Source organism: Anneissia japonica, unplaced genomic scaffold, assembly GCF_011630105.1.
Source record: "Anneissia japonica isolate Jap-2015-1 unplaced genomic scaffold, ASM1163010v1 scaffold287714_len2871179_cov188, whole genome shotgun sequence".
Classification (NCBI taxonomy): domain Eukaryota; kingdom Metazoa; phylum Echinodermata; class Crinoidea; order Comatulida; family Comatulidae; genus Anneissia; species Anneissia japonica.
The window spans coordinates 2,001,650-2,017,365 of NW_022755542.1; the positions used below are offsets into that span (position 1 = coordinate 2,001,650).

Below are 15,716 nucleotides of genomic sequence, written 5' to 3' on the forward strand. Positions count from 1 at the left end.
ACTTTCTAAAGTCAACATCTTACGTATTTGAGTTTCTTTACTGTTACGTTATATTATATTCTACATATAACACACGTGGACACGCCTTCTTCATATATATATATATATATATATATAATTCATTAATTAATTTTTCAAATTATCTATTAATTTATTTGTTCATATATATACATGATTAACACCATGAAGAGAATACACATTATTCCCACAAACGCATGCTGCAAATATCTTTGATTGATATTTATGGTTCCTTGATTATTTAAGATAACAATGTTACCATTACCGAACACAGTGCATATTGTGCCACTGCCCTGGTTACCAGCAGTACTGGTCGTCGGGTCAACATAAGCAGGTGTTAACTCTGATACCAGCCTCTTAATAAAACAAATAAAATATAATTAGATTAATGAATTAATTATGATTAGACAACAGAATTACAGATGATTATAAAATGATTTTGTAATTACATAATTCCCATTGGTTAAATATTTTTGCAACACATGCAAGAAGATTAAACCCATTGCACCAATCAAAAAAGTTTCAAAGTAACTTTCTTGTTTGCGTATACAACTACATTCTAATTGGTCATCTGTTCATATTCTGGCATTTTTGTAGAGCCTATATATCTATATATATTCACAAGGACATCAATTAATTGTTAGGCTAACATGACTAAACAAAGATTCGAAAATTTAATTCCAAAAGTGTGTATCGGATACACCGTCTTGGTGTCTTATGTTGTATATTGAAAACAAGTACATGTACAGAACTTACTCTTGTAGAAGAACTAGTTATTTCACCGTTTTCAATTCCTGAAAAATAAATAAAAAACATTACAATACACATTTCTAAAATTATTATAATTTGAACATTAAATTAATTTAGAAAAAAAATCTGAATTGTTTTGATCTGTTTCAATGGAAGGTGATAACCTAATCAATTAATCAATCAATCAATCAATCAATACTTTTATATGAACAATTCAATATTTTGATTGATTTTCCATTGTTTTTTAAAGATTTCACAAATTACTTCTTTTTTCTTCATTTAACTTTACAATATTCATAACATCTAACAGCTTTTATTATATTATTATTATAATATAAACACTATGTGAAGAACAACAAATTACCTGGTGATGATGTCAGGTCAGTGCCAGTTGGAGCAAGAGAAATTCCATTGGCTTGAATGTGATTCTATGTGAAAAATTAATTATTGACAGTATACAGAATTAAATTAATTATTTACAGTATACAGAATTAAATTAATTATTGACAGTATACAGAATTAAATTATCACTTTCCCAAAATGTAGATTGTAGGGCTCATATTTTTTATAATCGAAGAATAACTGACTTACTGGTATCGCCTTTGCCAGGCTGTCCGTTGGATGTCGGAATTCTGCAATAAATAGAATTTATAATCACTGTTATAAAAGCGTACATATATATCACATAAATCAGATGATATATATTATAGACTGCAGAAGGTCCTGAGTTTGAATCCTGGTCGGGGCAACCTTTTCTTCACACTCGCAAATTCCACTTCTTTGCCCTTTACAATTTATACAGTATATAGTATGTATAAATTCTTACAGAAATATGATTTAGAGTTTATCTCTTCACATGTACATGTACCAAAAGCAACATACATAGTCTAAATATACAGTTTCTTACCTTTGTCCATTTGTCGGTCACCAAAGAGATACTGCCAATACATAGTACATTTACGTTTTCTACCACACTCAATCTTTACGTGTTTCAGGCAACTTTCCAGAAGATGATGGTGATCATCAAACTTCTTGCATGTGTAGCAAGGCACATAAATGCCGAAATCTATCCGTTTCATCCACATGTTTTTTAAGTCGTTTAGACTATTCTGAAGGAATACCAATACCTGCAAATAACAGTACTTGTGTTATAATATATGCTTTAAAGTCAAATAAACAATTTTGTGTCTCATCCCCTACAATTTGTAGGACAGAGTGTTTTGATTTAAAAACACCAAAACAATGTTGCAGAAATGAAGAAAAAAACCCTGTAAGCAATGAATATATGTACTGCATGCATAAATCCTTGCCAAAGCTAGATATACAGCTGTGTCTGGGTATGTGGAGAAAAAAAATGACATAAGTTTTCTCTTTTTCAAGCAACGCTTAGGAGAAGCATTGACTTTTCTGTTTAAACATCTATACTGATATTATGTATGTCATATTATGAATGTCCTTTCACTTACTAGTGAAAGTCATACAACTGCACCATGCCTCCAGTTCCCTCCCCCCATTAAAAATGTTAGCAAAAAAAATCACCTCAAATCACCCTATTTTGTGAGCTAGCTTGCCTTCGCTTAATCATTAAGCCCACACTCGGCCTTCGCTCCTAATACTGTAGTTGAGTATTAAGAACAAACGAATACACTACCAGCAAACTTTACCCCCTTCTTACCTTTTTACACATTGAGGGCGTCGGTGATCTGCTACTCTCATCACCCTCTACAAGCGGGTAGTAAATTATGATCTGAAAAGTGAATTAAATATTATTATACAGTGTAGATAAAGATTAGCAATTGTAGGCCTACACACTACGCCAGTATTGGTAAAGATGGTATCCACACTGAGTAATCACAAGGTAGTAAAGCTAGGATGTATACTGTAAACACAAGCTTTTTATAACAATTTAACTCTTGGACATACATCGGTAAACTATAACAGTGTGAGAGACCAACAGAGCCTAAAGCAAATCAAAAATACATATGGTGCGTGCACAGCGCAAAATCAACAACGGCAACTAATGTTGGCACTACATATTAACAGTTACATTGCTAAAGAAAAGGATCATTTTTATGTACCTTTATCATCCTTTTACCCATTTTTGTCACATGCATTCTCATGATAAGTTCATGGTCCTCATCAAGGTACAGTTCCGTCTGCCTATAGAACAAACGAGGGGGTTTTGATTGACCCTCTTTCTGCTGCGTCCAAACTGCTGCCCTCACAGTCAAACGATGGAACAACCCCTCTGTAAATAAACAATAAATATATATCTTTAATGTCATCAACATTAGCTTTTAATACAACTGCAGACTGATGACCTCTATTCCATCTGATTTTATTTATCCTATGCTTACACACATTGTTGTCGATGCAGATGCTTTTATGTTTCTACCTGATGATGTTTTTGTTTCTGAGACAACTATATACTGTAGTTGTTTATATAGTCTCAGTTCCTAATGTTGTTCATGGTGCTGCTATTGTGATGGGTTCTTCATACCTGGAAGAAATCCATCTTTGGGAATGATGTTAATGACAACAGCATTGAGGTCCAATTCCCATTTTTTTCCATGGTCTTCCTTATTTGGTCTCAGTTGACAAGGAACAAAAAACTGTCGCTGGAGGTTGCTGTCTACGGTAGAAAGCGAATCACTTCCATCTCTCTAAGAAAATCAAACAATAGAAATCTGAATTTTGATAAAGTCAGGTTACACTGTAGTTACGTGGGATGTTGACTAATGATGGATAAGGACTGTCCACAAAACATCATTTTCATATAAAAGTCTAAAAATAATAATTGATCTACAACATTCTTTTTTCAAAAGATTTATCAGCAATATTTCCATTCACCTTTTGTCCCCCCCCCAAAAAAAAAAACAAATCACAAAGAAACAACAAGTTTGAGAGGAACATGTTAGGTATATAACTTTCAAGGACAGAAAAAAGAATAGGCTTGGAACAAGAAGAAAACACAAGACAATTTATAAGTTATCTAAAAACATGACATTTTACAATAATTACTAAACATGAGTAAAGCGTTGTCGACACTACTAAATTGAATTTGAATTGAATTTGACACAATAACTGTCAAATGCCCATATTTGGTTATAGTTTGACATCATCATGCCCATATATGGGAACATCACACAAATGTGTGTGGACAGAGCTAAACTGTTTCCACTCACCTGGACTTTATTTTCACACAGCAAGTCAAATCTTTCCATTATTTTAAGAAGTGAGTCTATTTGACTTTTAGAAAAGTCGGACCATACATGGTTGACTAAAGTTTCTTCTAAAATTCCCTTTTGCTCTAAGATTCTCCAGCACCAGTTAAAATTTGTCCACTGAAAATGCAAATGTACAAGACAATAAAATTTGAGTAATACAGCACGGTAAAATGTATACCTCCTAGAGTTTACAGGTTTATTTTCCATTTAAAACAAACAGAAAACAGTGAAAAGGGATTAAGCTTAATGTTAGAACAAGAAAACAGAGAGATCGACCAAAGTGACTGTATTTTAAAGGACCAACGTCCCTGCAAAAATATTTCCAGAAAAGTAGGAATGGTGTAACTAAAATCACAGAATATAATAGCAAACAGAGAGCAAAATAAACATACAGAAAACACTCCAATCCAATTATAAATACAAACGCCATCATGTTTATTGTTAAAATCACAAAGTATTTCGGACTGAATTAGGGAAATTTACCTCGAAAATTCAATTAATTACTAGTCAAGTTTAAAGGTGCCAAAGAATACTGTATAAATTTTATGCATTCATCTTCTAGATTTGATTTACAATTGAAAGCTAGGCCTAATATTTACATCTTTTTAATTCAAATTATGAATTTAATTATTTCTTACAGCTCAACTCATACAGTATATATTTTTAATAAAATAACTGGTATTAAAATTTAAAAAATCAGTAGTACCTTCTTTTCACGTTTGTTGATGGTGATGACTTTTATGAAGATGTTGATTAGCCATTGTGGGTTGAGCACAATGATTTCGCCCGTTGTGCCACTTTTAGCATCATCCGCACCATAGAAAGCAATCACTCCAACATCATGAAACAGTCGAAGCATTGTAAACATCTCTTCGTCTTCCTGGATGCCCAAGTGTGTTGAAATTTCTTTTGCCTTTAAGAAGTGAAAATACAATACATTACAATTATTTTTTTTGGAATGATGTTTTAAAATATTAATGATATAGACCATCTCACGCATAGATATGGTATGTCAAATACTAGTGTTGTAATGGCATACTGTAGAGTGTAAACTCAATTGCCTCCAATCGGAATCAAATTTCCAATGAAAACTCCAGTTGAGAGCAAAATCCTCACATAGGCACCATAGGTCCTATTTGGCCAGATCGATCAGAACCTAGGACTTTGGAAGGTTAGTACTTAACCAGCAATCTACATCTATACTTCAATATTAATCTTTTGACAGGCCTACTTTATATCCCCATTAGTCATTTATGAAATATATTGACCTTTAATTCTCGATCAATTCCGTCAAAAGCAAGGGCTGCACAGGACAACACTCTTCTTAAAGAAATGTAGGCCTACCTCTTTTAGTGTTATGTAGTCCTTTTCTTTTCGAAGTTTGATCATGTGACTCTGGAATTGGAACCAAGATATTGGGATTCTATCCTCCATGTATGGTTGTTTTCGCATTACTTCCTCCACATGTTCCCTGAACTTCTCTAGGCTTTCACCCACAGGTCGAAGGCTGTTATCTACAAAGTAGATTTGAGGTACAACATGGCCTCTGTATGCTTTGTCTTCAAGGTAGTCCTTAATAGTTTTGGAGATTTCAGCCAGCTACAAATGAACATATCACCAAAACATGTAAATAACAGAGATTTTTTTCGTATATGTAATAAACTACGTAAAAAAATAAATACTGTAGATGAATTGGAGTATTTGTATAGCGACTGATAGGAAAAATATTATTTGTTGCTGTCGACAAACGATTATAATAATTATGGATCGATTAAAGAGATTAAAAGAGTTTTGAATGCATCAGTATACGAAGTAAATATAAGTTCAGGTGGAGTATTACAATATTAAATGTTTACCCTTGAGTTTACTTTATGTGGTTTTAAGAAAGTGGTTGTATTTAGCCCTATTGCATCTCATTTTCATAAATTATCCTGTACACTAATTAATTACAGCACAAAAAAAAAAAAAAATAATAATAATATAAATTGTACTATAAATACCAGTACTAATCGTCATTTTTGCCAATGTGTGTATTATTCATATACCTTGTGTTGTTTCTCCTCATCGGTCCCTGGGATACAGTCAAGGTGGGTGCCGACAATGAATACCGGCGGGCTAAGGAGGCCGTCGCCATCTTGCTCCTGTTCATTTGCCTCCACATGTGAGAATATAGAGCTGATCCAAAAGTTCAGGAACTCGAGATTAGTCATCTCATGGTTGAGCGTAAATTCTTGAACAATTGCCTAGAAATACATTTTATCAAATTAGCAATGGAGTTGAAAATTTAGGATTTACAAGATTACCCATTATGAATAAAGGTGCTAGAACCTTTACCTCAAGGTTGAGAAGCAAAACCACACCCACTGCGTTAAACACCTCCTTGGAATGGAAGGAGCAGTTATGTGGTAGCAATCTGCTGCTGCGAATCAAGAATTCTGGCATGAAGTTGTTATGTCATATTAACAGCCAACTTGCTAAATGAGGATAGTTTAGAAACAAATGTTAAATGTTAAATTGCCTACCTCATAGGAGCCGACCGGTATGAAGTCAAGGTCTGCTTTATCATGTAGGTTTTTGCTGGCATCAAATACAACACAGTAAATTGAACGAGGTGACAAAAACACCTAAAATATTTTTAAAAACAACAAAAAATACACAAAATACTATTGCATGTTATAATTAATATTTTATCAATTTATGCCTTTGCCTGCTAGGTGGCATAGGAACTACTAGATTCTGTATTGTTTTTATAAGTTATTTATTTTTCCATTTTATTTTTATTTTCACACTTTGTTTTATCATGTCGTTGCGGTACAGAAAGGGAAAAGAGGCATCTCATGAACAGTATTGAAGAAAGCATCATTTAAAGTTCAGTATAGAGTCAGCAACGTATCTGGACATGCACAAAACAAAAAAAATAATCATCACCTGGTGCATAGTGTAGTAGAGGTAGTGGCCAGCAAAATCCCAGACACTAAACAGCAGTTTACACTTTTCTTCAAGACTTTCATCTGACCATTTCATGTAGGTATTCACCAGGCGGTTAATATCTTTTGGCAATGTGTCACTGTCTAATTAAAAACACAATGGAAAAACAAAACATGTTAAATGAATCTTTCAGTGATGATATCACAGTTTGAATTGATTGGAATCAAAAGAGACAGCATGGTCTACATCAAATCTATATCAGAACAGTTAAACTGGTACAGTAGCACCTTGTTTCCAGACAGCCTGGGCTGCCTAAATTTCAGAAATTTAAAAAAGAAATGAGAAAAAAAAATAATATTAAAATTCGGGTTCAAGAAGGCAATTTTTTGGTGTGATATATCCACAGAATTTTGTGGTATACACCCTCCATTTGTAAAAGTCCCTCCTCCCTTCCCTCCCCCATCTCTATTTCGAATCCTGGGTCCACCACTGCATTAATCAGCCAGCCTGAAATTTAAACATACGATAAACTTCAGTAAACAATACCTTCATCATCTCCTTCCATCATGTGTGCCGTTGAGCTAGAAATATTTTTCTCTGCCTTATCTACTTCCTCTGCTGCTGAGGTTGATGAAGATGTTGTTAGTGACGACGACGACGATGATGATGACGATGATGAAGATGGCAATGCTGAGGATGATGTTGTTGAAAACGTTTGTACTGACTTTTTCTTTAAAATATCAGCTGTTTCCTTAGCTATGTATTGTGATATGTTATAGCCTAGTAAAAGGAAAAAAATTATATATAAACTAACCGAAATTTTACACATACAGTTTTAATATGCACATAGAAGATTAACCTTAATAGGTCTAATGTTAATATGCTATTCAATGATCGAATACTGCTGCTGCTGCTACTAATAGTAATAATATTAATAATAAATAATAATTTTACAATGTTAACAATAATAATATAAAATAACATTACTACCATAACACATATAATAATGATGACAATATAAATACTAATAATTAACTCTAACCTGGGTCATTTACATCCTCTTCCCAATTGCTAATATCCTCAATATCAATACGACATATTGACGATTTAATACCATCTGTCTTGTCTTCGAGAATATTAAAACTGTTAAAAAAAATCATAATATTTGCAACATACTGTAATAATAACATGGAAGTAAATTGTTTTCTCACTCTCTTAACATAAGCGTACAGTGAAACAAGCCTATCTCTCTATTCTCAGATAAATTTTATATGCTGTCAGTATTTTAAATGAAAAAATAGATATATATGTAAATAAACTATTATATAACAAAATGATAAACTTATGGTTATGCTATAGGCATGATAAATTTTAAATGTTAAAGAAGAGAAATCTGTGAGTGTTCAAAATACAATTGGATGAAATTGATTTCACATTCTTGGTATGCTGTTAGTATTCAATGCAAAAAAATTTAAAATAGATCTCAATGTGATACACCCTCCTCTTTTAAGCACCTTAAACGACAAGACAAAAACTCCAAAGAGATAATTTTATATAAAAAATGTTACACATGAAGAGAAAAACTCTCAATATCTTGCAGTAATGTTTTATGTGTTTATCATTTTACATGTAATTTTCCATATATATACACTTAATCAACATAAATAGATAATATGTAAACATACTCATGCCCAAGAAGAGCATTCTTGAGGCTGGTTTTCCCCACTCGCTCTGGGCCAACCAGCATAAACCGAGTGTGTTGCAAAGGTTTGGTACCATGTCTAATAGCAGCTTTGTAGGCTAATATTGTTTCTTGTCCTCGATCTTTAATTTCTATCGGGGTCTGCTCTGAAATTTTAAGGATAAAATGAAGTACAAAATTAATCTAAAGTTTAATTTCTTACCGAGAAAATACACACTCAATAATATGTAATAAATTGAATCATCTTAATTTGACCCAAACCCAATATATGGCGACCAATCATTAGCGAATCTATTATATATTCAATCAGTAAAAAATAATATAAAAAATTAACATTCAAATAAGTGTTAAAAGTATTCAAAGCGATGTTTCTCATTCCCAGTCTTACTGTCTTTCCGAGATTCAAGTAGGTTTATCACTGATTCTAGTTCAGGGTTGGTTTTTCTCTGCTCTTTGATGAACTCCAACGGCGTACGTCCCTCCCACTGCAATGTAAGCATCATACAATAAATAGATTTATATAAACATTTAGATAAACAATGTATATATATATATATATTATATTGCCTTCTACTTAAAATACTACCATTAAGAATGCCCTAACCACAAAATGGCTCAGTGCTAGAAGAGGAGATATTACTTCATTTGCCTATTGTTAGTTGATAATATAAATGTATGGGACACTCTAAAACTGACCTTATCAATAATATCAGTTTCAGCTCCAGCTTGGAGAAGGACCTCTGCAACAGCTGGACCAAGTACAAAAAAAATTGGTGATCGTCCACCCTACAAAAATATAATGTCAAACAGAAATACTAATTGTAGTTCATTTCTCGAATGTATAATAATTAAAGATTAATCATTTGGTTTACATGCTCGAATGGCCAATTTTCCAAGTTAAAAAAAAAATCCTGATATATATTATGTCCTATAAAAATATTATTAGTTTATCACCCTATCTAGGCTGGAAAAGTGATAAGGAAGGGAGGTTTTTAAAATTTTTTAAAATTTTGCTTAAGCCAAATATCACCCATGGGTTTTTGCTAGTGCATTGATATTCAAAGTAAACATGACTGAGATAATACAAACAATATATACTAAAGATTTAATTAACAAAATTTTAAAAAAAATAGTAAAATAAATAAATAAATAAATAAAAAATTTTCAAAATATATATATTTTTCAGTACCATAGAAGACATGCACACAAGGGTGATAAACTAATAATTTTTTTTATTGGACCTTAATATCTTTGGCTTAATATATAAACTGAATATTTTACTAACATTATTTGTGAGGTTAGGGTCGGCACCTTGCAGGAGCAGTATTTTACAGATCTCGACTGAGTTACCTCTGACAGCTTTGTGAAGAGCTGTTTCATTGATCTAGAAGAAAAATAAACTCATTGTTCATAATTACTGTAAAACTTTTAACAACCCTGGGTTGCTATTTTTTTAATTGTTTTTTAGGGTGGGTTACTATTAGAGTAGTGAGTTACCATTACTAAGCTTAATGAAGGACTTGAAAATAGCAAACCCCACCCACCCCCAGCTTTCGTGTCGGCAATTCATAAAAATAGATAACTACAGTACGGGTACAAAAACTTTGTTGCCACACGTCCACCCTGTCTTTGTATGGGACGCCAATTAAATTAGGTATGGCGCACACTAAGTGCAAGAGTGAGTAACCCAAAATTAGGGCCTGGAACAAAGGCTACTCCATTGTTATGTTCAGTACACACAGTGGTTTCACCAATTCACCAAATCATTCTATCAAACCTTCCATGGCGGAATGCCAAATGGCGGAATGCCAAATGGCGGAATGCCAAATGGCGAAATGCCAAATCCTAATTTTACCAATGTTAGTGTCGGTTTCAAAATTAACATAGCAGAAATACCCTTTTCATAGCTTTTATGTTTTACAGACATGGAATGATGTACTATAATAAAAAAATTATTTTATCGTTGTCTCACCTCAAAGTATAATCTTTATTTTAGCTTTTTAATAAGATTTGTAAAATTTTATTTTAAGATAATTTTACCATATACATTTCAGTTAAATTTAGTGACTGATGTTCAGCAGGAATGTTCTTCTTTAATACCTCCTCTTTCATAAACTGTAAAACCCTGAACTCGACTAAGATACTGATACTCGGACGTTTTAAGTGCTATTTGCCAGAGTCGGTTAATCTTTATATTATAAACAATGCTATACAGTCTGCTTACTGGTGTTCTGTCATCTACTCCACAAAGAACATCGTGAAGAATTCTTTTAACTACCTCAACTTGACCGTCTCTTGCTGCACAATGTAGTTCATTCCTGGCAGATGAAAGGAAAAGCGACACAATAAAACAAATGCAACATTCAAGAGTATTTCATTTTATATATATTTTGTTTAAATTACATTGTCGTCATGCAACAAAAGTCATAATTGGAATAAAAGATTTATAATGGATGTGGAATATTTAGTTTTTCACAGATCATGAGACTTGGCACATTCTAAGCCATAAAAACTTTACCCATGAACCCTACCAGAGATTTGTTATTCCGGGACGTAGACTGAGTCGGCCCTTTGGTTCAGACTCCCCATTGGACATGTCGGACCCCTGTCTACAAATTTCTGGAGCCACAGCTGCGTCCAAAAACGTTCGCGAATGTTGTAATGAGGTTTTTGTGTTTGCTGGAATCTGAAGTTCTTTCAAGAAGGGGAAATGAAAACAAAACACATAAAACAATAATATGACTTTTATTCTGATAAGAGGAAGAAAAAAATAAATATTAATATTACTCATAATAAATTATCATAATAATAATAATCATAATAAATAAAAATAATAATTCATAATGTATGAGACATGAAATAAATAATGAAATATAAGATAAGGATAAGGGAATGGAATGTAATATAATATAACATTTTGCTAATTTCTGATGGAACAGAGAATAAACATTAAAATGAAACATAAACCAGATAAACTGATGTAGCAAAGAAGGAAAGGAAAAAAATATATAACATGGCATTCATTCCTGATGGAATAGATAATGAAAGATGAAATGAAATATCATCATTCCTGATGGAAAAGCAAGGGAAAAAATTAAACAATAACATGACATTCATACCTGATGGAGCGGAGAAAGAAGACAACGAAACATAAAAACAGCATTCTTTCAGGATAGCCAAAGGAAACATAAAGATAAACTCATAGATACCATTATAATCAAAAGATAATTTTAGATAGATTGCAACATAAACTAATGGTAACAGATATCCTGTATCTAATGGTATTCAGCTGTTCACCAGATGTCATATACATTATATTTACACTGCTTTGCGGATATACTAACTATATATAGGTCACAATATTTGCAGTCACCCTATCTCTAATTGCATTCAAATATTTACCTATTATCTTCACTATCATTTTCGATTAATACAGAAGTTTAACTTCTTTAATATATGCTGTATAGTAACAATAATTAAAAAAATACAGGTGACCCTCCAAATTGAAACCCCTCTAATTCTGAGAGCCCTTAATTCGAGACCTAACACACAGACAACAATATATTTTAGTCAATGACTGTGTATCAGAAAGAAACAAATTAAGATGTGGCATAACACAAGGTTTAATTTTGGGCCCATTATTATTTTTACTGCATATAAATGATATTATTTATTCATGTAAAGAAATTAAAATGATGTTTGCCAATGACACAAATATAATTTTCAAAGCACAATAATATACAAGAAGCTTTTCGAATTTTTAACAATGAGCTCACTCAAATATCGAAATAGTTTGCTGCCAGTGGTGGTGTCAGTGTCTGAAATCCTGGGTGAAATTGAGGGGCAATTTACAATTTTGGGAGAGCAAAGTGATCAGACATCAATTAAAATGTTTTCGAAAGTGGTCCAGGGGCGGATCCTACAAAAAATATGACTATTTAGGGGTTTCAGAGGCTTATTTAATCGATTTTACAGATAGATAGTCCACTAATGTGTAGAAAATACATATAATTTCTCCCCGACGAATTGTGGTTTTTTTCTTTTTTTTGCCGGGGGGGGGGGGGGGGGGAGGAATTTTCTGTGGGAAAAATTCCCCCCTTGACCCCTGTAGTGCTGCCACTGTTTACTGCAAATAAGCTTACATTAAATAAAGTAAATCAAGTTGTGTTATATTTAGAAGTAAACATAAGAATATTGAGACTCTTGATTTAAGATTATTCATTAATTCTGTTGAAATTATATGTACCAAACAAACCAAATTTTTAGGAGTATACCTTGATGATGTCTTGTCATATAATTTTCATATAAATTATATTGCAACAAAAGTCACAAAGGTAGTTGGAGTGCTAAATAAGTTGAAGTATTTTTTTTTTATTTTGACCTTCACAAAAAGAATGTAGCTATTTCTATGTTTAAATTTCACAATAATCAACTACCAACTACCTTTGATACACTTTTCCAAAATGTTTTATTTTAAATTTTTTTAAATTTTTAATTTTTTTCACATGACACAAGAAAAATGATATCTGTATAAGCTTAAAAAAATCAACTAGGCCAAAAGAGCATTTCTTATCAAGGCTCTAAGATATGGATAAATTTGTATTGATTGATTGATTTTACATTATTCGATCATAGTGGAAAACTAAATAAAAAAAATAAAAAATCTGAAACATTGCTATGAGTACAAATAGTGATTGAAATCAATTCAGATAATATAGGCTTTTTCCTTTTTGCGGAATGTGCTATAGAAGTATGGAATTATTATTATTATTGCTGTGAAGCAGCCAATTCATATTCTTGACAGTAATTCGACCTCTGAATTAGGTCATTGTTTGTCAAAAAACAAGGGCCTAAGACTGAAAAGCCGAGTTCCCTTCGTTCGTTCTGCCGGGTAAAATCTATTACTTTAGGCGACGTTTGTAGACTAACAACACGTACACGTACACCCGCATGTCGCGCTAGCCTTATCCTACTCTAGGCCTAGACTAGCAAGGATTGTATAGGCCTAGCCTTGAAGGGACGAAGGTCCCAATGAAAAACAACGTCGCTCCTTGATAGCTAACATTGTCTATTTAACATCACAATAATTCATTATTAGACCTATAGTTGTTTTTTGAATTGTACTCCACAAATCCCAAAAGTAACGTCTCGTATCTACTCGCACGTGATCAAATAACACGCTGGCTCGCACTGTGACTTTGGCAACACTCTTTGGCAGTCAACTCGCCCCTAGAAAACCCACCCTTGGAAACTTGCACCATAAAAAAATGTACACTTCCTAGACCATGCAGTCTTCAAAATAAAAATTGTAACCTTTGGTAATCAACTACATTTTTCACATACAGAGAAATTTTTGAAACTTTATTAAAAAAAAACCTAAACCATAATTCATCACTATACACACTTTTTGACAAAAATGAAAAATTACGACTTTGTTACCCAACAATGAGAAGTGTTCTAATAATAATATAGACAATGGGTCGTGTCTCATATTATTTGTTATATTTTTATTATTCATTATTTTAACTTGACTCGCATAAATGATTTTGTTCGAAGAATATTTATATGCAGTTGTACTTCGCAGCACTTCACTTGCAATTTGCAACTTCTATTTATTATTATTATTATTATTACCCTAACAAAACTATCAATACAACATAGTCACGTGCCGGGTGATGCGTCACTCGACAAAAATTTGATTTCTGAGCCCACCCACGCCCTTTCCCGTTTTAAAAGAAAAATGTAAAACCAATCAAAAATGAACTTTCGTCGTGTTTTAATTTACAATTATATTTTACAACTCATAAGCAAACTAGGCCTAACTACCTGCATGAATGAAAATACCTACACTCAGGTGTGCACTTGAGTAGGCAGGCCTAAATTCACGCCTCCGCAATGTGCGGTGATGACAGCGCGATACGCTCTATATGATTTTATTCGACAATCAAAGGCTGGGTGGGAAATACGGAGTTGTTCATTCATGTCTAGTCTGCTACTCAATTCATATAGTTTTGGTTCAGTATACTTATAAAATTGCAATTTTACAAAATACAATATAATACTAACTACGGTTTAAACTTACCAATTGTGACGAACAACTTCAGCTTTTCTACCTCGAAACATGTTGCTGAACGACGCAGGCTTGCACCTCCGCTTGCACCCCGAATGAAAACAAATACAAATTATATCTCGTGATGATGCAAGGCCAAGGTACGGGAAATCCCCTTTTGTTTGCACATGCGCACTTTACAAAAAAATCATTCCTATTGAGATGTTGAGATTCAAGATTCATTTGTTGACTTATCCATAAAATATACAAATGTATATAAAATGATTATAATAATAATAATAAATAAAACTCAGACTTTATAAATGAGGTACTAGCTGACCATCAATCTGTCTTGAGCTCGAAAATATAATGTACACTTAAATCAAAACAATTTAGGATTATTGCAACCTTAGTAATGGTTGAACCCCAATGCGTTACCAATATTTAATCCTTTGTTCAACCAGGGAGTTGTTATCAGATTGCTAGCATTAGCCTATATCAGTATAAATTTAAATGTCCGGTAGTACATTATATATCAATAAATCGAACCATTATGGTATATTACCGTTATAAATATATTTATAATGATAGGCCTATAATTAAATACCTCTTCCACGCCCGGTCAAACCGACAGGATATGCATAATTTGTTGTTGACACGGCAGCGACACAACTGACGTGACATAATGAAAATAGCTTATCGTTGTCATTCAATGTAAAAGGTTCCTACAGTCTTACATAAAAATACATAATCGAATTAAGTTATTATCGTTATAATTATGTTTATAATTAGATTCCAAGAACAGTAGATGAAAAAATGTTGTCGAATAAGATCATGGATAGCGGTAGCGATAACAATACTGTACAATCAATTTGAAAATTGAAGAATCCCTATATATTAAATGGAACAATCCAGTCTCTTATTTTATAAAGTTACACGTCAGCACTAGTATAATCAGGGAGTTGTTTTAGGTATAATGAAAATGTAGGCCCTATCTAAAGATGACGTTGCATGTATATTTTAACCATTGCAACTCAACTTA

The 15,716-nt window shown here is 32.7% G+C and overlaps 1 protein-coding gene across 3 annotated transcripts; it reads right to left on the reverse strand.

Moving 5' to 3' along the window:
• Nucleotides 1-109: 109 nt before the first annotated feature.
• LOC117123591 lies at nt 110-15,306 on the reverse strand. Of its 3 annotated transcripts, XM_033269583.1 has the most exons (23): nt 15,282-15,306; nt 14,708-14,888; nt 10,850-10,943; nt 9,911-10,009; nt 9,322-9,411; nt 9,014-9,110; nt 8,609-8,771; nt 7,966-8,066; nt 7,470-7,703; nt 6,924-7,066; nt 6,518-6,619; nt 6,041-6,238; nt 5,340-5,594; nt 4,702-4,908; nt 3,954-4,112; nt 3,269-3,431; nt 2,847-3,016; nt 2,444-2,515; nt 1,676-1,895; nt 1,360-1,400; nt 1,133-1,196; nt 775-812; nt 110-374 (listed from the first exon to the last, which is right to left on the reverse strand). In XM_033269583.1, the coding sequence occupies exons 2-23, from the start codon at nt 14,746-14,748 to the stop codon at nt 147-149; spliced, it is 2,979 nt and encodes a 992-aa protein (XP_033125474.1). In that variant the 5' UTR covers nt 14,749-14,888; nt 15,282-15,306; the 3' UTR covers nt 110-146. The 3 variants fall into 3 exon arrangements, with proteins under 3 accessions (XP_033125474.1, XP_033125473.1, XP_033125472.1); XM_033269582.1 differs by lacking the exons at nt 14,708-14,888; nt 15,282-15,306 and adding an exon at nt 11,745-12,182; XM_033269581.1 differs by lacking the exons at nt 14,708-14,888; nt 15,282-15,306 and adding an exon at nt 11,157-11,308.
• Nucleotides 15,307-15,716: the final 410 nt, after the last annotated feature.

Excerpts from the sequence above, each read along its gene's own strand:
- LOC117123591 (XM_033269581.1), bottom strand. The coding sequence starts at position 11,221 with ATGTCCAATGGGGAGTCTGAACCAAAGGGCCGACTCAGTCTACGTCCC. Across the intron at positions 10,010-10,849 it reads GAGTAGATGACAGAACACCA|ATCAATGAAACAGCTCTTCA; the intron begins GTAAGCAGACTG and ends TTTTTCTTCTAG. Across the intron at positions 813-1,132 it reads TGACCTGACATCATCACCAG|GAATTGAAAACGGTGAAATA; the intron begins GTAATTTGTTGT and ends TTTATTTTTCAG.